Source organism: Excalfactoria chinensis, chromosome 1 (assembly GCF_039878825.1).
Source record: "Excalfactoria chinensis isolate bCotChi1 chromosome 1, bCotChi1.hap2, whole genome shotgun sequence".
NCBI classification, from domain to species: Eukaryota; Metazoa; Chordata; class Aves; order Galliformes; family Phasianidae; genus Excalfactoria; species Excalfactoria chinensis.
This window is the reverse complement of record NC_092825.1, coordinates 105,380,517-105,403,910: the sequence shown is the minus strand read 5'-3', so window position 1 is coordinate 105,403,910 and position 23,394 is coordinate 105,380,517. Positions and strand designations below refer to the sequence as shown.

Sequence of the window (23,394 nt, the reverse complement as noted above, 5' to 3'; positions counted from 1 at the left end):
ATTACAGGCATTTTTTATTTAAAAGTTATTGAGCATACAAATGAAAATCCTTTTTCAAGTGCCATAAAGTTTATCCAGATGCAAATTAACTTTCAATTTTCTCTCTTTCTTACTCAGTAATAACATTTTCCTTTTAAATTCAGTTAGCAATTTAAAGTCTCTGTTGAGTAAAATACCTTGGAGTCTAGAAATTTTTTGATGAAAAACTGCCTATAGTTCTGGATACCCTTAGTTTGAATCCTGCTTTTAACCACTCAGTTTTGAATTTCCAAATACCAGCTTGTTATCATTTCTCACTGCTTTCATTTTGAATTACTGGAAGAAGCTTCTCCATTTCCAAATGTTGTCTGACTTATTTCACAAGAAATTTTCAGCCTCAGTTACCATTTCTATAGCGATGACATTCCATGCAATATACATTTTCTCACATGCTTTAGTTATTATGATCATCCCTAAATATATATTATCACTGTGAAAACCAAAATGCTTCTAGGTAAAATATTCTCCTCTGTTCCACATAACTAACTTTACAGATTTGCAATATATTTCATGAACTCATGTGTTACGTGGGATAAACTAAAATCAGCTTGCATTTGAACATTATTTCCTCTTCAAAGTAACTATATGCTTGCCCATTGCTACGTCCTGATCATTACCAGAGTTCAAATTTCCACTCACTCTGATACTGTTGATATTGCTGAAATCACTATGCAAGCATTAAGCGTTGCTCTCATCACAGCTTTCCAGTGTTTGAAAGATGCTTTTCACTTTAGTACACATTGGTTCTGTGTAGACTATCCTCTTCATCAATAATTCAAAACCTCAATAACACCATTTTCAGAAGGCATAAATTACTGAATTTATGAATTACTTATTAATTTGTTTGACTATCTCAGGTTGGGTTTATTTTTCAGTAAATATATTACTGCTATTTTACTGCTTTCTCACTCTTATTCATAATAGCCAGGTCCATAAAAAGCAGCAGAATTTAGTAGTGCTTTTCAGCTTACTTCAAGTTATCTCATTTCTCTTTTTCCAAGGCATAGATTCACTATCCTTTTTCCCCACAAACTCTCGAAGTAAACGTGAAGAAACATACACCATTTGTCAGCTAACATGTGCAGAAAATGTCAAGAAATTGTAGTGTTCTGTATATTTTCATTGAATATTAAAAACCAAAACCTATTGTCTTACCTGAAAGGGTCATACTCCATCACCTTGGTATGCTGAGGGTCAGCAGCTGCAAACACCTGTCTGATTTCTCGAGAACGAGGTTCAGCTATGTCTTTCAGTTTCTTGAAGATGAAACCACTATCAGCCACAGGGAACTTAACAAAGGAAAGCAAAACATACATTAGAATGCATACATGCAACTCATGTACAAGCAAGAGTTGTGAGGATGCAGAACAATTCTGATCCACTAGTTTCTTCATTGTTTCATTTCGACTGAGTAAATCTGAAAGGTTTGGTGGGAAGCTTGCTACCAAAATAAATAAAGAAAGAAATAAATCACTACCTACTTTCATCTGCTCATGAACTGTCAGAAAGCTTTTTCCAGATACATGAAATGACATCCACTTTTGCTTCAAGCATTGGGTTGTTATAAGAGAAGCAGAAACATTCAAAGTACAGCTGTAACATCTTTGTCCTCATTTTCTGCTGGTGCATTTCACTTAATTTCCTATTAATAAACTTCACCAAATTCAAAGCTAAGCTTTTCGTCGTTGCCTTCAAACTACTGTTCCAACAGATAATTCTCATTCATATTAGATTTACTATGCTTTACATACTCAGAATTACGAAACTGGAAATTGGCTAGGAAACAACTTTTCCTATCACATAACAAGAATGCTTATTTCTTCCTAAATAAGTGATTAAAATAAAAATGAATTCAGATGAACAGCACTGGAGCATTTAGGCTTCTATCCTGTATTCAGACTGCTGTGTTAGAGCTCTGCCAAAGTTTTATTTGCTATGCTCATATGTACCACTGATGTCTATGTATTTAGTCATTAATCTGGCACTGAGTCAATGGATTCAATCAGTAGAGTATTTAAAGATTGGTAAAGTTTCCTGTCTGCTTAAAAAGTGCTATCTCTACACAGAGAAAGCAGTTGTTTTTACATCTTCTTCCTAAAATATGTACTGCAAATACCAATGTAAACATCTGTATGTGAGCAGCCTGGTACTCTTTATCCACTTTCCCAACTCCTCATTCAATTGCTGACATTCTAGTAGTCACAACATCATTTTGTTGCATGCTAATGCCCAAGTCAGAGTTTATTATGTTGAATTCAATGGAAGTAAAATCAACCTTCATGTTTGCATTAACTACAAAGTTGAAACAATTGAGACTGTTCAGAGTTTCTGAACCAATTTCTAAGAAGAAACAGCAATGCCCTGCTTGAAAGAAACCTCTTCAAATCTGGATAGTACCAGTCAACGATTGAGCAATACACAAATGTTTCATTTGGAAGTAAGATTACTCTAAATACATTTTTCTTTCTCAAACTGGAAAACAAACCGAATGCATTAAAATGTTTTTAAAATTAGATCCTTGAAGTTACTTTTATTATTGACTACAATCACAGTGAAAAGATTCATTGATTTTTTTTCACCCTTTCCTTTAAATACGATAAATACCATTTTGAAACGGAAAATCAATGGCATTTTCCGAAAGACAAACATTCTACCCTGATTTGTTTCACTAGTTTTCAGAGAAGGCACCAAAGTGTTGTGCTGAGAAGAAAGCTCTCTTTATAAAGAAGGAAAAAGGCTTTCTAACTTTAGAAACAATTGATAAATATTAATCTGTAGCATTTGAGGCACAGACTCGGATGTGAACGATCCAAATTGTTTATTACAAGTTCTCACATCCCTTAAAGACCTTCACAAGTTTTTGTTTTCTAACTTTCCCATCCGCTCTTACAACTTTCCCAACCACCTTTACATGTCAACAAAGCATTCTACAAAACACTTTTCAACTGTCCATGCAGGCACATATCCAATCAGAGCTGTGAGACCCTTCTTCTCCTTCTAGAGGTGTCCTTGGTTCTCATGCTGTTTATCTTGTTCCACAGCTGCTGCTCTGAACAGCTTTTCTTGTATTCCCACATTAATCTTAAAAATATTCCCCCTACTTCTTATCATCTTCTCCCTCCTCTCTAATAACTGCTGAAAGTCTCGTGGTTTGAATATACAGTCCCTTCATCAACCAAGGTAAACAAAGTGTATCCTTACTTCTAGATCTCCCACCAAAGGAGCTGAATAAAGCATCTATCCCTGAAGAATAACCATTCCTTTTTTCCTACCATCTTCACCTTGCAAAGAACATTTTAAAATTTACTTCAAAGGAGTGCTTTTAGTGCTGTCTCTTCCCATTTAGTAGATTTTATTTTGATGATGTAAAATCATTCAGTCTGGAAAACTAAGATTGCATGTATTTGTTTCAAGATAATCAATGCAAACAGCAGTTCCAAAGAACATTTACAACCTAATGATGCATGCTGCATTTTGGAGAACGGCTTTGATTTTTATTCTACTAAGAGAACAAACAGTCCAGCAGTAAGAAAACACAATGTATATAGCTTTGTATTTTATTGCTTAAAGCATTTAGCAGTCATAACATTTTACATCAACAAGCATTTGCAGACATTCCTCATTACTCTAGGGAAGGCAGGTGGTGCTAATTCCGCATTGCAAAGAAACCACACCGTTCTGCTATTTTCAATCGAGAAGAACAGCACACGTGGCCTAAAGGCAGTACAGGGTCAGATTGCATCTATCTGTACCTCCACAGCAGAAGGATACCAAGGTTGAACCTCTCAGTCCCCAAGACTATGCTAGGGCTATTTACATCTTGAGAGCCTTGCAGGTTCACTCAACTGTGGTGAGCCAGCAGACAGGGAACAACTAAACTCTGCACTAAGAGCCCTCTCCCACCCTCACTCAGAAAGGGTCTGGACCAAAAGGCAGAGAGCAGTGTCTCACAGCTTGATAAGCCCTCCTGGATATTCTCCCCAGACATGCTCTCAGCAAGACTAAGTAACAGGCACTTCTGGAATTTTGCTATAGGCACTATTCACACTGTGACCCCACCATCGCCTATGAAGCAAAGATACAACCCCAAGGCCTCACAGCACTGCCTTGTCCAAAGGGCAACACTCAAGATTACATAGAGATGAAGCAACAATCCTGAAAAGGGGTGGGGATGCAGAAATGTCTTGCCTTCCAATCTCATGCATTGTCAAGATTATCTGGTTTAGAACTGCTCACAGTAGGAATTCCCAAGTAAATCAAAGTTGGCTTTTTTTTCCACGTATTTTAGCACAAGTTCATCTTTGTTGTTGTTATTGTTGTTGTTGTTTTTCAACCAGATGAAAATAAAACTACACAAAACTCACCATGACTCTTTTTTCTTGTGATTTTCCACCCCTGTATTGTTTTTTGTTTTGTTTTGTTTTACCTCAGTGACAATTGTTAGAGGACAATCCATTTTTATTCCTACTGGATATGTTTTTGGCTTTGCTGAATGAAGGTTTCTTTACTAGTCATTTGTGTAATGACTGCTAGCATAAAGTATACATAAACAGAGGCTCTCCAGTTCTCTACTTATTACTGCTGTCCCCTCTGAAGGCAACATCAAAAGGTAGTGACACACAGTACAAACTGTAAGTCCCAAATCCTTACTGTGACATGAATTGCTAATATTAAAATGGATGTATTTTGTGAAACAAATATGTATGAACTCAAATAAATCCAATCGGGCAATGAAATAGCCTCACCAGTCAGATTCTAAGCTAGATATGGCCACATCTTGAGTGCTGTGTACAGTCCTTCTCCCTGCATCTCACAGTTGCCTGGCAAGGGCACACTAAGAGCAATGGAACCCTTATTTGGATGAGACTCTTGTTTGGACAGAATCAAGTTTAGTAGAAAGAAAGTCTCAGATTTACAACAACATGAGTTGGTACATAAGGGGAAGGGAATCTTCACCAAATCCCAAAACACCAGGACTTGCATTGAATGTAGTAGCAGGTTAGTTTATAACAAATACAAGATGCTTATTTCTTTTAACAAAAGACAATGAATATTTTAACTTACTGCCACACAAAGCTGTGGAAGCAAATAATATCTGTAGGTTCAAAAGGAGTTAGACCAACTCAAGGGTAAAAGGTCCATGAACAGTATCAAGAAGAAATATGCAGGGATACTGTATTAAGGGTGGCTTTAAAGTGTAAGTGCGGGTGGTGAAAATGTAGAAGGGGCTTGCATGCTGCCCCTAGCTAGCATCTCCTAAATTCAATGGTAGAAATAGAGCACTGGGTTCTGAACTTTAGGTGGAGAAATCAGGCATAACTTGTTCTGAAAAATATAATATAGATAAGATACAGCCAGCAGAAAATAACAAGAACCTGCTTCACCTCATTTGCATGCTTCTCCATATAGTTGATAGTGTACTCATCAGCATCCACCAAAAGAAAGTTGTGGCCATGGAAACAAACTCTGGCTCCAATAAACAGATCCTGAGCCTTGAAGTATTCAGATGGTTCACTCTTAAAGAGCTCCTGCCCAGGCTTCTTAATGCGACTTTTTTCCAAGAACTTCCCACCAAGTATCCCTATGGGAATAAAATTGTAAATAATTAATTGTGACTTTGCATTGGAGGAAGAAAAAATAAACATGAAAACAAAAATCAAAAACACAAAAAGGAACCAAAAAACCTCTCCAGACCAGACAGTTTATATTTTAATATTAGTTTTCATCCGTGAGTTTCTTGCCTCCAATTATACTCATCCCCCTCCCTCTCTTTTCTAAAGCAAAGATCTCTGCTAGTGTCCACAGTAACAGTTACATTGTGCTTACTCTGTGATATGTCCCATCTGAATGCCTGCCAAACACCTTCGCTTTTTTCTTTTTTCTAAAATGTGAGAGAAATTTCCCTCTTCAGATGGTTCCCATAACCCTGTTGCCAGCCTTGGGACTGACCGTGAGAAATGTAAGATGCGAAATGCAAGATGCAGGCAATTATCCTTGAATTGTTAAAGTGAAAAAGAAAAAAAGAAAAAAAAAAAAAGAAAAAAAAAAAAAAAAGAAAGAAAAATCCACAACTTGGGACAAATCAGTCCTACTGAGATCACAAAGTCTGCTGCATTGCAATTCTAACTCGCTTTTAAGGGCACTTGAATATGAAAAAAAGCAGGAATGAAGTGACAATCTTCCACATGCTGTTCTGTCAATGCAACTTAACTGTGATCAGTTATCTCCTTTCTGAGCTAGCTATGTCACATTATTTCTTTTCACATTATAATGATTTTACTCATGCCACTGGGCACTACCTATGTTGCTCAGGGGCATGTAAGGGATTAAAAGGAATATTTTTCTTTCTCTTAGTACCCTCTAGTGCACCACAAGATTACATCACGTTTACCAATAAAACAGCCTGTCACATTTAGTTTTGTCAGGGTTTGTGCCTTACAACAATCCTGGAGTGGCCCAGGTTTGTTTGCTGTTTATATCTCAGCTTCTAAGCCAAAAGCCGAAAAGCGTACTTCAGTAACATTTAATGATGCTTTATATGTTAGGTAGTGATGCAAGTTCAATAAAAGGCTGATGAACAGTGTAATAAAATGCCATTTATAGTCAAAATTATAAATGAATGTGAAATACAAACTACTTATTAAACCGGAGGTCAGATCAGATGTCTTACTTAATTGCTTTACTCATACCATTAAAGCAAAAGACAAAAAAAAATGCACTAATGTAATGGTCAGCTCTACTTTAAACTTAATAAATAAATAAATAAAAGATTCTAATTACTAACGTAACTCTAATCTTAACAGATTCCATTCCACCTAGCTATTAAAACAAATATGAAATGTTATGTTATATAAGCCTGGCAACTGTTGATAATATTCAAACAAAACTGATCACTGTAGGAATGAAATTTTACTCTTGCCTTTGTATTCTCATGTAATCATGCATCTAGATTGGACACTTACCTCAATACCTCTGTTCAATAACTGTTTTTTAAGTGTTACAGTTTAGTACACTCCATATGGTGTAAAGATAAACAACTAAAAATACTTAATTAGGCGAGAGATTTTATACTGAAACTTGATGTGAAATTTTGATGGAAATCTACAAAAATCAGGCTCAAAGCACAAAATAAACAGCACAACCAAAGATCCTCTTCCATTAAGATCAGATCAGGCTTTGTAGGTGTTTGTACAGCTGCTAGCAGGGTCTAGAGCAAAAAAAGAGGTTGTGATCTCCTGCACAGGGAGCCAAAGTTTTTATGTTTTGACCCCCATCTCAAAAAGTGCTTCAAGATGTCCAGCCCTGTGTATTTCAAATACAGTTTCACACTGTTACCGAATAGGATGAAGTACTTCTTTGCAACCTTCAGATCTCTGAACTTAGACAAGTAACTTTAATACTTTGGTCTTAGGACTGAGGTTTGAAACATTTTTGTTTGCCAACTTATACTAATTCATGCAAATAAAACAGGAAAATATGCCCTTTGAACCTATGCTCGGGGGACGTGGTCAAACTGTTGTTCTGGGAACCATTTACCATTTTAACTCCTCCTATCTCTAAGATGTGCTCAGCCTTATTCTACTCACACCCCATTCACTTCAACAACACTTTTCCTCCTCACACAAGAATGTTCATCTCGCACCCATTTTGCATGCCTTACCCTTTTGCCTTGCATCTCACAACTGACCTCTGCAAAGCCTTCTCATTCTTAACCTCAAGGAAACCTGGTCTCTTTTCCTTCAGACATGACTAAAATGTGGGAGGGACAGAGGGAGAGAACAGAAAGGTAGAAGGTATAAAGGAAGTGGAAACAAATAAACTTCTGCAGTCCCAGCCATCTTACCAAATCCTGCCCTGTCCCTTTAATCTCTACTTCTTATCCCACTCTCACCAAACTCTCTAGTGGTCAGAGATCTTGGCCACATCCTCCCACTTCATCTTTCCACTGTCTCATTAAAAGCTTATTTGCTGATACTTGCCTTCTATAGGTGCCTTAAACTGTTGGAATGCAGAATTGATCATTTATTGTTTTACATTCCGTTTGACTAGCAATATATAATGTCTGTAAAACTAAAGATCAGGACTGTGTGGGGGGCTGTACTGTAGTCCCAAAAAGGGACTTACAGCATAAAATCACATGTGGGGTAGATAGCCTGGGAAGGTTTTTGAAGTGTTAAAACTTCCTGGGAAAGTATTAGATGATTGATAAGGAAAGAGAAAGCCATACCTGATGCAGCCTTGTTCTTAGTGCCTTCAAGGAGGATTTTCTGGAGTTAAGCATCCTCCAGAAGGGGCCCTGAGCTCTCTGGAGCCAAATCTAGTTGGAATAGTGCAAAGGAGAACCAGGCAATACAAATGATGGGGAACAAAGATTCAATCTCTTGAACAGACTTCATTAATTTAACAGTGCAGTTACATACTTATCCTTTGTGCCTCCAGACATAAGGAAGCCAATCAGACATGTCATTCTCTAGTACAGGACTGAGCTGCTCAAGCATCACAGCAGCATTACATAACAAATGCATGTATATCTGTATATTCAGCTGTATAAAAGAAGTTGCATACATTATAGACACTGGATGGCAGAAAACTTGTAAATACTGACAGGACACTGTTGCCATTAAGATGTTTTTGCTGCACTTATGCAGGGCAACCTGAGAAAGATTACTGAAGACAAGGCAGGAGCTGTCCATATTTACAAAATATCCCTCAGAAAATTGCTTGTATTCAAGTGGAGGATTGCTTCTCTATTTCTGCATTCATAATACAGTTTGATATAGGCACAGATGCCATTAGTTCTTTGCAATGAGAAGGCTCACATCTTCCCTAAGTCATCTGGAGTGCCCTACTCAGATGAAAGGCACTATAAATGACTTAGTAGCACCACTGCCACAGAAAGAGTTCCCTAGAAATACAGAAGGATTTAGATATTCATACCTTCATTCTTCATGGATGTGATGTTCATCACAATTCTGATGTGAATTAATATAAAAATTAATTTTCACTGAAGGCTTACAAGTAAGTTTGCAAGAATGAGCAGTCCTCCCTGGGAAAGTCTTTCCTGCAGACAGGTAGCTTTACCACTCAGGGTACCAAGTAGGTCAGTACTGAGTGAGATGGTCACCACTGCAGAGTGTACCTGGGATACTGTAGTAAGGCTCTTTGTGTCAAGAAGCTGGTATAGGACAATTCAAACGGCATCAAAAGAGCTAGTCACAAGGTTTTACAAGAGCCTCACAAGATAACTAAGAAAAACTTCTGTAACTATTTTACTCTCTTCTTTGAGACAATGTGATCTTCTGACTTCTTTTCTCCCAGAGCAGGTTTCCATTGAAGACAGCAGGTCTTAAAAAATAAGTCCTTCAACTGCACCTCTTGGTAGGTGCCAGGGTACTTCAGGATGTTAACAAATAGGATGTCATTGCTACAGATGTTCTGTAGTCTTCCCAACCAACCACTAATCTCTCTAACAGGAATCCACTTAGCCAAAGCTCCTCTGTCCTGCTGAGTTACAGGATGATTTCCTGCAGTCCTCCTTGGTACTGTGCCGCATGCATACATACACATGCACACATGTGATGTACTAGAAGCACAGGGAAACCTTCACTCTTCAGATGTTCAGCATGACATGATTAATAATATTAAAAGCCATCACAAATTGTTTTGCCTTCATTTGCTGTTTTGTTAAAATGGATATTATGTAGTTATAACAACACCATAACTTCTTGCAAAATGAAGGATTTACTCTTTCATTCTCAGTGTCTTAAAATTCCTGCCTCCTTTTGCCAGCAATTACAGTTCAATTCCTGTATGTTATCTACAACAAAAGCATACACTTAAAGGGCAAATTTGCAAATTAAAATGTAACAAAAGTTCAAATGCATTAAATTTCCAGTTCCCAAAGGATATTGTGAAGTGCTGCCATACAATGAACAGCGTTATTCTGAATGATGAAAATCATAAGTTATTATGACAAACAGCTATATAACATAACACTATATCTACTGATGTAATTCCCATTACACTTAAAAAGCCCCATCCCTGCTTCTGCTAGTGCTGAGTCTGGCCATAACATTTACTGCTAACTGAAATCAAATGAGTAGACTGACTGGGACTGATTGCAAAACATTGCTTCATCTTACCTGTGTTTCGCTGTGTATGTTCATAGACAGAAATAGTATCATCACTCAGGAAGTAACAAATAATGAATTTCCGATCCTTGTCAATAGGACTATCAGTAACAAGCTTTGCAAGAAAGCGCAGTGTGTTACTGTCAAGACCACATCTGAAAAAGTAAAAAAAAATGGGTAAAAAAAAATGAAAATCTGAGCAGGAGAAAAGTCTTAATCACTTAGAGATGCATTCTCCTATGTTTTGTAAAGTACATTAATTGTGTTATTCCAGGATCAAGAAGGGAAAGGCCATAAGGTTCCCTACTTCTCTAAAAAAAATTCATTTTCAGCTTAAATTAACTTAACCAACGAGACTCAGATAGAAAGGAATTATCTTCAGGGAAAATTACTTCTCTGCCAAAGCTCTGAAATGAATTTGTATTCAAATTTAGTTGCAAATGAAGGCCCAAATTTCTTTCCAGAGCATTTAAAGATAGAAAATGGATTTAATGTGTATATTTTCAAATCAAATTCTGAATGGTAAGACACACGGACATCATTTCCATGAAATCAGGCCTACCAAATGATCTTTCTAGTTTGATATTAAGTCATTATGTTTTACATGATTTACAGTACCATTATCTGCACTACCAAGTCTTTTCTAGTAGTTTTCTTCTTTTCTGTTATGTTTTACAGGTGGTTACTGGTTCTCCAGTGTGTCACCCTGCTTCTCACTAAGGTCTCTACAACCACTGTCTGACAAGGTATTTCATAATGGAAAGGATTAATGCTTTAACTGCAGTAGCAAGCTGTGTGAAAATCAGCAGACAAAAAAGAAAATGTTGGAAAGTCAAACAGAAAAACAAATCAGTGTTGGACTTGTGAAGCATTCAGAATTCCTGACTAGTTCCTGGTCTATGACTTCCATCACACTGACACTGAAAGCAGCAGAAGGGAATGAGGGAGAAGGATGGCAGGGGCAGAAATTTTGCTGAGTTCAGAGAAAACTGGAGTTCCGTGTCAGTAAACCATTGCCCTAAAAGCTGGCTGAACTGCATATTTTGCCAAAAAATTACATTCCCGTTCAACATCCATTGCCTTCACAGAAGAAATAGCAACAACAACAAACAAACAAGCAAAAAGGTTGTAATTATTTTTCACCAAAGTACCTGTCTTTTTCCATGAATTTCTTGAAATCTTTTTGGGGAGGCTTGAGAAGCAAACCCATACAGGAGCACAGCGAATCCTCTTCAGAACCAAATCCAGTGTATAGTGGAATAGGTTTTTCTGCTTTTGGAGGTGGTGGAGCTTTATATGGAATTGGAGTGAAATCCTCTGTAATAAAGACAGTAAGACTTATTTGTTCTTGTTCTGATGAAGCCACTCTACTGAGGATTTAAAATTTCAATATGAATACGAATCAGTCTTTTCCTCTAGCAGATCAATAATCAAACTGAAATAGGATCCCTCCTACAGTTAAAGAGTAGAAAAATATACCATTGAAGCCACCAGTGAAGTTACTGTTTCATCAAGGACAGCATCATTTTGTCTATGATCCTAAAACGTTTTACAAAAATCAGTAAGATACACAGGCAACAGAAATGACAAATATAGTTTCCCAAGTGGAATAGTATAATAAATGTAATAAATTTTAAGCTAAAATTTCAGTTTTATCCTGTGAGACCACATCAATAATTAATACTTGCATGACCACTGTTTCTCCCAAGGAGAAAATAAATAAAGAATAAATAAAATTTCATGCATTTATATATGTCATATATGAGAAAAATTGCAAAAGTTTATGTGCCTTTTGGTACACTGATACCAATAGCTTCAGTCTGTATCTCAACTTCATCCAGAGCTTCAGAACGTTTTTCTCCTTTTCCCCCTCATGTCCCTGGCTGTGTCCAGCTGGGACATGAAACATCTCAGGATGGATCCTGTGCAGCCTGCGCTGGGTCCCGCTCACCTCAGGAGGGAAAGTTTTTCCCAGTATTCACTCTGACCACTCTGTTTTTCATTTATTTCCACTAACTCGTGTTCTCCTGCCACATACTGGCATACCAGGCTGCTTGGCCTCACCAGGTAGGTGCAAGTGTCAGTCCGTGCCCAGAAGCCACCTGTTCCCTAGGCTGAGCAATCCTGATCCCCTGGCTCTTCCTCCATGCCAACCACTGCCTTGACCAGACCATGTCTTTCCTGTATTGGACAACCCAAATAAGAACATAGTATCTCAACAAGGCCCATAGCATGATGAGCAGAGGGGGAACAGTCATTCCTCCTGATGTTCAGGTAGCTTTTTTCATACCACCCAGGCTGTGGTTGGACGCTGCATCTATGGCCTTGTGCCTAGCCTGCTGCCCACAGCAACTCAAAGGGTATTCCCCCCTCCAGCATGAGCAAAATGGGAAGGTCAAAAGCTTGCTGCAGCCCAGCCAGCTCAGCACAGCCCAGGTGGAGTTGTGCCATTTCCACACCTTGGCTGGCCAGAGACATGTCCCAGGGAATCTAGAGCTGGCCAGGCCTCCAAGTGTAGGACAACACATGAGGCAGACAAGACAGGAAGATGCATCACAGTTCACAGCCAATTTACAGGAAGTGAAGAGTTATGTAAGTGACCAGTGTATAAGACTTCACCAAACAAAGTCTGTCTTTCTAAAACTTAACTTCTCTGCCCAGAACTGAAGAGAGATGAATCATCTGCACTTGTACCTTATTTTTCAGCACAAATAGAGGGTAACAATAATACTGGTGTCACCTGGAACATTTTTCTGAAGTGGTTTGTTATTAAAATGTTTTCAACAGCAGTATATCAGAAGATCAAAGCAACTTACCCTCTTAAAGTCTAACTTGCCTAACAACAGTATGGAGTTGAAAAACACAGAAAGAATTCAGATGCCAGAGTTCTTCTTTACCTTGAAAATATTACGCTATTTCCTTTGGCCTTTATCTCTTACAAGGATATGTTCTAACTGAAAGCACCAGTACCTTTCCCTTCTCTCAAAAAGAAAGTTGCAAAACCATGCCAACATCTTTTTTTTTCCCCAATAAAAACCATGTGCCCTCTCCATACTTCAGAAATACAAAAGTCAAGCCTACAAGCAAAAGAAAGCCCACTCAGAAGTTTTCAAAGCTACCTTCACAGGCAAAGAATAAGTAAGTGTATGTGTCAACATGCCTCCAAAATGTTTTTTTTCTAAGTGACTTAACTGCTTCTCTAGACATATTCAATGTGTCATGTTTTATATGTGTGTGTGTGTATATATATATATATATATATATATATGCCTATGCTGTGTTTATTGTTAACAGGAGCTGCATATATATATGTTACAATAAACACTATGTAGGTAAATCAACATGTATTGATACAAAAATACCCAGAGGTATTGATTCTGTATTCTCTGCTGGTGCATGTTGAGTTACTACGTGACTACCCCTTTAGTTGCCAACAGAGAAAGAAATGTTGCTTTCATAATACAGCTTTTTCTTCTGCTTTGAAGAGCGGGTACAAAAACTCGAATCCTCAATTAAGATCGTTCCTGCACTCCAACAGTGCCACCTAGTGCGTGTGCGGCAGATGGGACACAGAGCCACACAATGTCACTCCCCTCTCTGCTCGTATGACATTAAGGCAGCAGTCGCTGCTGAAATCCATAGGCACTACGGCAATTTTAGTAAGTTATGATGCAAACAAAAGGCGATGGCTTTCAGCTGTGTGCCGGAGTGGAGCCGACCCTTTATCACTTCCCATGTCTCATCACACAGTGGTACAACTTGCTCTCCTGCACAGCCTGTTAGTTAGGCTATTCTAACCAGGATTGTACCACTACTTAGAAATCTTAACAATATTTTTTGTTATGCACTGTGTTCAACTTTAGTACTACTTTCCTCCTTAAAGGGTAAATGTTTTTAAACAATGTATTTTAGGAGGGGGAGGGGGGATGGAAACACCTTCCCCTCTGCACAGCTTTACATAACACACTTCCTGCCAAAGGAGTTTGGAAAGCCAGGACAGAAACTGTAAGCTCAAAATACAAACTAATGCATTTTCATTCAGGTCACAGTACACACACGTTAACACTGCATAAGGTATCCATCAAGGAATGCTAAAGCATTTCCACTTACATGCATTTTAGCACAACTCAGTGAAAATTAGATTTATAAACTGAAAGGAACATACACTTAAGAAGAATTAGTGTTAGTCCCAGAGAGTATGTTACATACCTCAGGCTCTGGGCAGCCTGGTCTGGTGGTTGGCAACCCTGCACATAGCAAGGGGGCTGAAACTAAATGATGTGGTCCTTTTCAACCCAGGCCATTCTGTGATTCTATGATCTTGCAACTCAAGCTTGGGGTTAACTAAGTCCAAAGAGAAATCTGGTGCTTTGTTTCTCATCATTATCCCAATGTAAAATGTCTTCCCTTAATTCAGATTCACTAAAGAGAACAGCACAAACAACCAATCTTGTGCCAACTACAGTATGCATGATTTTAAAGGATTATGCATTCAGATTCTCTCTATCAAATGAGAAAATTCATAAAGAATTTTACATAGAGAAACACTAATTTGAAAACTACTTAAAAAATTGTGCCTTCAACTTTTGAGCAGCCAGGTAAGTGCACTGAACTAACAGCTATGCCTGAGTTCCAAACTGTTTTCATCTTTCCTCTACCATGCATCGTTAGGGTAGCAACAGACAGACAATTTGCACTTGCACATCAAACACATTCCTTTCAAGGGAAATACTACTCTGAAAGAGTGGTCAGGCAGTGGAATGTGCTGCCCAGGGAGGTGGTGGAGTCACCAACCCTGGAGGTGTTCAAGGAACGTTTGGACGTTGTGTTGAGGGACGGGGTTCAGTGAGAACTATTGGTGATGGGTGGATGGTTGGACTGGGTGATCCTGTGGGTCTTTTCCAACCTTGTTGATTCTATGATTCAAAGCTATCACTGTTTCTTAAGAAAAATACTAATGTTCATTCTAGAAAAGAATCACTATTTTTTTCTTCTTCTCTGTGAAAATTCAATGTGAATTTACAGTAGGTAGTAAGTAAGCTGAAAGTCACAGGTTACAAATTTCTAGATCCAGAAAGAGTAGTAGAAATATTTTCTTCATGGACAGTTTCGCCTCTTTGTAGTACATCAGTTGATACCCAGCAGGAGATGGGATGCCATCACGGTGTTTATTCCACCTGGCACATCAAACATTTGCCACGTACTAGAAAAGTTTTCTCATTACCTCAAAACTTGAGTGAGATTGGAACAAGCACTGGGAACAGCAAGAAATAAAAACAAATCCAGCCACATCTTTAGCTTACAGACAATTTGAAGATGACAGAACCTTCTGAGTCAGAGAAAAAAATCTCAAAAATGATCTGTTGCCAAAGGCAGCATTAAGCTTGCTTGAATGAGAATCTGCCTGCTTTCAGTTTCAAAAGACACTGTGAGACCATGATATACATTCTGAAACTACCTCCAGTCCTCAGCTGATGAACTGTAGGAAAATTGTCACACATGGGACAAAAAGCATATTTCAAGGAAAAGTCAAATAATTTATACTCTGGATTAGAGCAATAAGCATAATGAATATCAGTAATGTAGCAGGCAGGCAAGAAATTCTACCTTCAGAGCAACAGGACGTACACCTCTGAGCAAGAACAGCCAAGAATAAAAGAGAGAAATCCCATGAGCCTTGGGTAACAGAGGGGTTGGAGTTAATCTGGAGGGATAGCGCTGCTAACATGACGTTCCTTATACATGAGTTCTACCTTACATATAGCTGAGACTTGGCTTTAAAAGGTACAATAAGAAAGTAATACCACCATCTTCCTAACTTTTATATGCAGCAATTAAAGCAAATCCAGTCTTCCCAAAATCAGCTGTGCAGCTAAAACTCAGAAGTGTTTTGATTCCAATAAAATCTCCTTTCAGAGAGTCCTACTTTATGATTATTCCAGCTACCTGAGGGAAAAAAAACGCATCTGCAAATGCATGTAGTCCTCTTTGTGCATATTTAGATCCCGCTGCTCAGCCTCAACCACATTTAATGGGGAGGTTAGACGCCAGAGAGATTTTGATCTCCAATGAATTCAGTGAAAATTGGCAGTAGGCTTTAATGCCCCCACTGAGGGAAAAGCAAGAAGTCAGCTGTTATCCAAAAGCAGCTGCCTGGCCAAAAGCACACATGTACTGGCCAGCCAACTACGCTACACACTGCTCTGCCCAGGCAGCAGGTCAGAGAGGGAGCCTGAGAAATGAGGGGGTGGGAGGGCGAGGAAAGCTGGGACATGAGAGGGATCACGAGGTGCTGCAAAAGGCATAACAGACAGGCTTGGGAGGTGCTGGGGCACTGGATAAAAATCAGGAGGAAACCAGATTTTACTGGTTTTGTTCCTTCAGGAACAATCTGTTATTTAAGAAAGGACAATTCATACTGAAATCCACACCTTATACTCAACTCTGTGCTGAGATACTGTATTTAATAAGAAGAACAAACACCATCTTCCTACCACCGTACATCAGTATCTTTCACATTTCAGCCACCTAAATGTTGCTGTAACACATGGCGTAGAATATTTTCCTCCTCTGCAGCTTCACTAGCAAAGAAAGACAGATAAATCACACTAAAGGTTTTTATTCTTCTTAAATTCACAGCACTGTTACATGGCAATGATGTCATTAGCTTCCTACTGAAGAGCATTAGCTATTGTTTACCCATGGAAAAGCTCTCCTTCACTTTCCACAAATGGTATGAAGAGTAAAACAGACAGAAGCAACATTGGAAATACATCAGATATCATAACCATGTACTTCCAAGCAAATCTAAACTACCCTTAATTCTCCTAACGGGCAAATTCCATTGGAAAATAACTGATGTTGAAACTGCAGATTCAAAAATAAATGTTGGCTTCTTTCATGGCTTTGGCAGAAGAGTATAAATAAAAGGGGAGTAATGTAAAAACACAATAACAAACAGCTGGATTCATGCCGTGAGGTGCTGAGAACTGTGCCTTGATGTAAGAACTCATTTCTCCACTTGCTTACTCTCATTCAACTAAATGGTCTCCCTGGATTCAAACTATAATTAAACACATTTCGGTGTTCAAATGGATTGGGGCAGAATGCTGGGCACTTTGTGAGACAAAGACCTTTGAGATCATCTTGTATGTTCACAAAAACAAAATTGACAACACATGAAGAATAAAAGATGAGACCTTTCTCCCTCAAAACATAACTGTTTCTAAACCAACAAACTACCCCAAGTCTAATCTTAGTCCCTTCTAGCTAAAAAATCATATGTATGCTTTTTCTAACCTTAGAATCATAGGGTCACCAAGGTCAGAAAATACCTCTAAGATCATTCAATCCAACCACCCACCTATCAACAATATTTCTCACTAAACTGTGTCCCTCAGTACAACATCTTAACATTTCTTAACACCTCCAGGGTTGGTGACTCCACCAAGAACCCAGGCAGCCTGTTCCAGTGCCTGACCGGTCTCTTGGAGAAGTATTTCTTAACATCCAACCTGAATCTCCCTTGACACAACTTGAAGCCATTCCCTCTCATCCTATCTCTAGTTACATGGTAGAAGAAGTTGACCCCCATCTAATCACAACTGCCCTTCAGGTAGTTGTAGAGAGCGATAAGGTCACCTCTCACCAGGACAAGTCCCAGTACCAATCCCTGGGGAACACCACTTGTGACTGGTTTCCAGCTGGGTTTAACTCCATTCACCACCACACTTTGGGCCCAGCCACCCAACAAATTCTTTACCCAGCAAAGAGTCCAAGCCATGGGCTGCCAGCTAATTCAGGAGAATACTGTGGTAGACAGTGTCATAAGGCTTTGCTGAAGTCTAGGTAGATTACATCAACAGCCTTTCCCTCCTCCACCAGGCAGGTCACTTAAACATAGAAGGAGATCAGGTTGGTCAAGCAGTACCTGCCTTTCATGAGCACCTGCTAGCTGCTAGCTGGCCCTGATCCCTTGGTCATCTCACACACATGTTGGGATCTCCCACAAGATGATCTGCTCCATAATCTTCCCTGGCACTGAGATCAGGATGACAGGCCTGTAGTTCCCTGGATCCTCCTTATGACCCTCCTTGTATATGGGAGCCACACTGGCAAGCCTCCAGTCCTCTAGGATCTCTCCAGGTGACCAGGAACACTGATAGATGATGGAAAACAGTTTGGCTATCATCTCTGCCAGTTGCCTCAATACCCCTGGGTAAATCCCATCCTGCCGCACAGATTTGTGGTAGTCCAGGTGGAGCAGTAGGTCTCTAGTTGTTTCTACCTGAACTGTTAGTGGTTCCTTCTGCTCTCCATTCAAGACTTTCAGGTCAGGGAGTAGAGTACTTTGAGGATAACTGGTCTGACTTTTAAAGACAGACATAAAGAAAGCATTGGGAAACTCAGCTTTTCCCTTATCCTCAGTAGTCACGTTCCCCACTGCATCCAGTAAAGAATGGAAATTCTCCTTAGCCCTACTCTTAATATATTTGTAAAAAAGATTTTCTCTTTTACCCTAACAGGTGAGTTCAAGATGGGCTTTTGACTTTCAGATTTTCTCCCTGTACATCTTAACAACTTCTTTGTACTCTCTGTGAGTTGTTCATACTTTCTTCCACAGGAGGAAGATTTGCTTTTTCTCCTGGAGTCTCAGAAAAAGCTCCCAGTTCATCTACATTGGTCTTCTTCCCCACTGGCTTATCAAGAGGCACAGAGGGACCTGCTCCTGTGCCTCTAAGACTTTCTTCTTGAGAAGCAATCAGCTTCATGGGCCTCTTTACCCTTCAGGACTGAATCCCAAGGGATTCAGCATGCTGAACAGTTCAAAGTCTGCCCTCCAAAAGTCAAAGATAGCAGGTTTGCTCACCCTCTGCTGACATCATCAAGGATTGAAAACAAAGGTAAGGCAAAAAGGTCACTCTCAGTTTACACAAACCAGCTTCAGAGTAGCTGTTAAACAGCATTTCTAATGATGAATTTACAACAAGATTCCTTAAGACACAGATAAATTTCTTCTGAAGGATGCTATTGAAAGGCTATACAAGCATCAGGCAGTGACAGTCTACCTATATACACTCAGCACAAAGGGAATGGACTAGATCACCTATACCCTCAATTTTCTGCATCTCTTCACATCATTAACTTACAACTTCATTTAACTTCTATAGTAACTAACTTTAACATCCAGAAACATAATCAGTAATTACTGAGCCAGCATTATAGGAAGAGACTTTGCCCTTACATAACACTTGGTAGCACTGCTTGGTTGCTTCAGAATGGACAGCTGCATTTCATTTACCTCTTGTCTGTGAATAAGAAATCCCCTTTCACTGTTCCAAGATATCTTGCTCAGAGAGGACACTGCTGCCAAACAGTGGCAGCCGTCTTGGCTGAAAAAATTATGAGGGAAATACCCCATTTTGTATCTCTGGAGCTATACTCACTGTTATTATAAATAATAGCATGGTTATTGAATATGGCTTCCTTACACATTGGCCAGTATAAGAAAAGATTTATTTTGGCACAGATATTCCAAGCTATTATATTATAAGTTCTAATGAGGCATGTTTTGCCAACTAAGAAATTTATCATTGTAATGGCAGCAGTACATGATTTAATTCCCTCAATGCAGCAAACAGGTTTTGATCTAAACACTGCATTCTGATTACAAGACAAGGTAAAAAAGTCTGCCCAGCTATTTCATTTGTCCGTGTAAGAAAGGCCACAGTAGGATTCTTTCAATCATATCTGAACAGTCAAGACACTTAGCTGTTTTTCTTGAATGAAATCAACTGCCAGAAATCAACTAAGTTATTTTTGCAGGGTGATGGCTATAATAGAACCACTAGTAAGTCAGACTGAGAGAATTCAGACAGATAAATGAAACACTCTGTTGTTACACATGCCTAAAATGCTTTTCTATTGTGAGCATAGTTGCTAAATGTTTCCAGAATTCAGTAATGAAATCTCACAGGATAAATACTCTTACGATTCGGAATACGCAAAACTACACTGCAAAAAGCAATAATGTGATAGACGACTGTTGTGTCAGAAAATCTTATTATATGAGGATTCTGACATCCATACAAAGTGAAACACAGTGTAATGAGGAATAATTGAGCCTACTCTACATACTGCATGCCCTTTATTATCTTCTGACTGCAAACACGGCTATTGGAATGGGAGGGAGAAGTAGAGAAGATTAAATGACAGTCTATCCATATGACTATCTAGTCATTCTAGTTTAAAAATGAAGGCAGTTAGAAACCGATCATGGACATTATGTGCTGTTTTTCAGTGGAGTAACACACAAAAATACCCTTCTGGGTCACCTGTAAAGTTACTGCTTCACTGTTAACAGCCTACAATAGATTGTTATTGCAAAAGGCTTTAATGAACATGTTTTGTCGGTAATAAAATTTGAAGACAGCTCTGTCATGCTCAGAGGTATAAAAATGCTCGTAAGGAAATGATAATTATCACTACTTACCAATTCCGTACTTTGTCCTGTAATAATCTTTAGTGAATTCATCACAATCACAGAGCATTATCTGCCTTCCCCAAACATTAATTACTGCCCCTATTTTCAGGTCGCTGTCTTTGTAAAATTCCTGATGCACTGCTCCTGTCTAATAAAATAGGGAACATTTATATAGTAGCTCTATAAATCTCAAAGTCATACAGCCTTTCTTACAAAGTAGGTCATTAAGTATGCATGACTTAAAATACAATCTTCATACTTCATTTGCAAGTAGTTTCCAGCCCATGCTATGCTACCTCACTTTTACAAACACAGCACAGTAAATTTCGGTAGTTTTGATACGAGCTATTCTCCACCTGCAATACAATTTTACAAATAACTTCTCTCACTGTAGAATATAATCAAAGAAATTACAAAAATTACTATAAGGACGTCCAGCAGTAATATCTGACCTTACGATTGTCCAGAATGTAACGGCCTTTATTTCCTACTAAATTTCCAAATACGTTGAGAACAGTGCTCCTGGTGATCGTGCCTGGCTGATACAAACCAGTTGGAGCATACTGCGAGAAAAGACACAAGCTGTTAAGAAATACAGTTAACAAAGAAGAAAGACAACTCTTACCTTAGAAGTAAACGAATATTTATTTATTTATTTTTACAGACTGACTGTTCTAACGGTGCTGTCTTGGGAGAATTTTAAGTAAATTCTAAGGTAATTTTATGCCACTGGACTCAATGTCTACGTCAGAAGAAGCATTCAGAGTCTTACTGTGCATCCAAGAGTGAAGCCTTTTTTTTTTCTTGGAAGCACAGGGAAAGCAAAGATAAGCAGCATATCCTTGTCAACATCTGCTCTAAAGGCTATTATTTTGAGCAGTAATAATAATTTAAAAAAAAAAAAAAAAAGCATGCAGAAGAACCACTCAGGGTTGGTCCTACTGAGTTGAGCACTGCACAAAAACAGGGGATACAAGTCAGTATGTTTCTATTGGGAGAAATATTATTTTTGTTTATATCATAGAATCATAGACTAATTTGAGTTGGAAGGGACCTTTGAAAGTAATCTAGTCTAACTTCTCTACAATGAAGAGGAGAGTTATATTGCAAGTTTCAATGCCAAAATAATAATTAATAATAAGTAATATCAAACTTAATACACAGATCAGTGAAATGTTGATGCAGGGTAACTTAAGTTCCCTGATATCCCCACTTTTGACTGCTGCTCTTCTCCAAATTGTTACTTAAATTAGAGGAAGAAGCCAGCCTTTAACATTGACACACACTTCACTAGTAGAAGGGGTCTGTCAGCATAGAGTCACTGCTAAATCAGCAGCTCAGAATGCAGGATGCTCTAGGTGAGAACAGCAAGTATTTTGCTGTTAGGATTTTACTGCAAAAATCTCTTGTAAAACTATGGTGCAACAGATAATTTAATAGTATTAGGACAGGACGGAAGAGATGCCTCAGTGTCTTACTTCATCTGTAGGCTGACTTTGTTCTACCACCAGGATCTGTCTGGAGTGACACAGAGGTGTACCCAGATTGTCAACTTTATCATCATAATAGGTTACACAGGACTCAAATCCTTGGAGATTTATCTGAGATGAATTTCCTTTAATAAACACATGATTAACGCCTATGTTTTTTCATGGATCCTGATTGATTTTAACTAGCTTTTTCTAAGGATTCAAATCTATGAATTCAAACTTAGAAATCACTCTAGATATGCTACAGAGATGTAATATTACTGAGTACCAGAAAAGGATTTTTTCAAAGGTTCCAAATATAATCCATATGGATCAAATTTGAATTCACCTCAGTGTTAGTTCATCTACCAATATCAATTAATTTTCTGAATTTCCTTTACTTTCCTACTTTTAACTTAAGCATGGCAAGCTGAAAATTTTTCAGTCTCTTGAAGTTGTATGAATCTGTATTCAAAAAAACTAATTCATGCAATTATGCTTTAGGCTCCGATAATATGTTCTAAATATCATTACAGTTGCAAGGCAAGATTTTCACAGCATCATAGAGTTGTAGGGGATAGACAGGATTCTGAAATTATCTAGCCTGATCCCCTTCCCCCCCAAAACCAGACTCCCTGCAAAACAATGCATGTAATATTTCCTTATTAGCAAAAGAATTCCAAATAGAATGAATTTTCCATTCCTTACCTTGGGAAGCTTATCTCTTCTGAGAAAAAGTGGAACTGCATCTCGGCCTGAGTTTACTGGTACAACTTCTTTTATATCAATAGTATCATCAGACAAATAATAGTGCAGAACGAGCTCCCGTGGGTCGTGAAACAGGGATTCTGGGTCATCCCACACACAGTAAAAGCGTAGAACGTGGCCATCATGCTCCAGAAATTGTTTCAATGTGTCAAAACGCTCATAAGGACGCAATGGGCTGATGCTATCTAGGATCTGTATATGAAGGAGAAATTAAGAAAAGCACCTTTTTAATGACTTCCTCTTTAGATAGAATACCAAACCTCATGGTACCATCTAACATTAGAACATGATTCTTGGACTTTCAATTTCAGTAAATGGAACACTATTTACAACATTACCCAAAAAAAAGTATTAAGAGAAAAGTGCCTTCAGAAAACAAACGAGAGAAAATTCAAACTTCTTTTGACCTTTGTTTCTCTTTCAGAAAGGTTCTTCAGATGAAGAAAGTGATAAATAATTTACAGTACAGAGTATCTGTTGCCTTCAGAGCACTAGGGTGGATTTA

The 23,394-nt window shown here is 38.4% G+C and overlaps 1 protein-coding gene across 1 annotated transcript in view; it reads right to left on the bottom strand.

Annotated features, from left to right (window-relative positions):
- The window catches only part of EFHC2 (EF-hand domain containing 2), a 58,365-nt gene that overhangs the window by 15,290 nt on the left and 19,681 nt on the right, over positions 1 to 23,394 (bottom strand). Inside the window, exons 5-11 of the mRNA XM_072339102.1 lie at positions 22,830 to 23,081; positions 21,105 to 21,215; positions 20,662 to 20,800; positions 11,321 to 11,486; positions 10,182 to 10,324; positions 5,424 to 5,620; positions 1,195 to 1,328 (exon numbers count right to left, since the gene is read on the bottom strand). Of these exons, the coding sequence (XP_072195203.1) occupies positions 1,195 to 1,328; positions 5,424 to 5,620; positions 10,182 to 10,324; positions 11,321 to 11,486; positions 20,662 to 20,800; positions 21,105 to 21,215; positions 22,830 to 23,081 (1,142 nt within the window). The remainder of the gene's footprint in view (positions 1 to 1,194; positions 1,329 to 5,423; positions 5,621 to 10,181; positions 10,325 to 11,320; positions 11,487 to 20,661; positions 20,801 to 21,104; positions 21,216 to 22,829; positions 23,082 to 23,394) is intronic.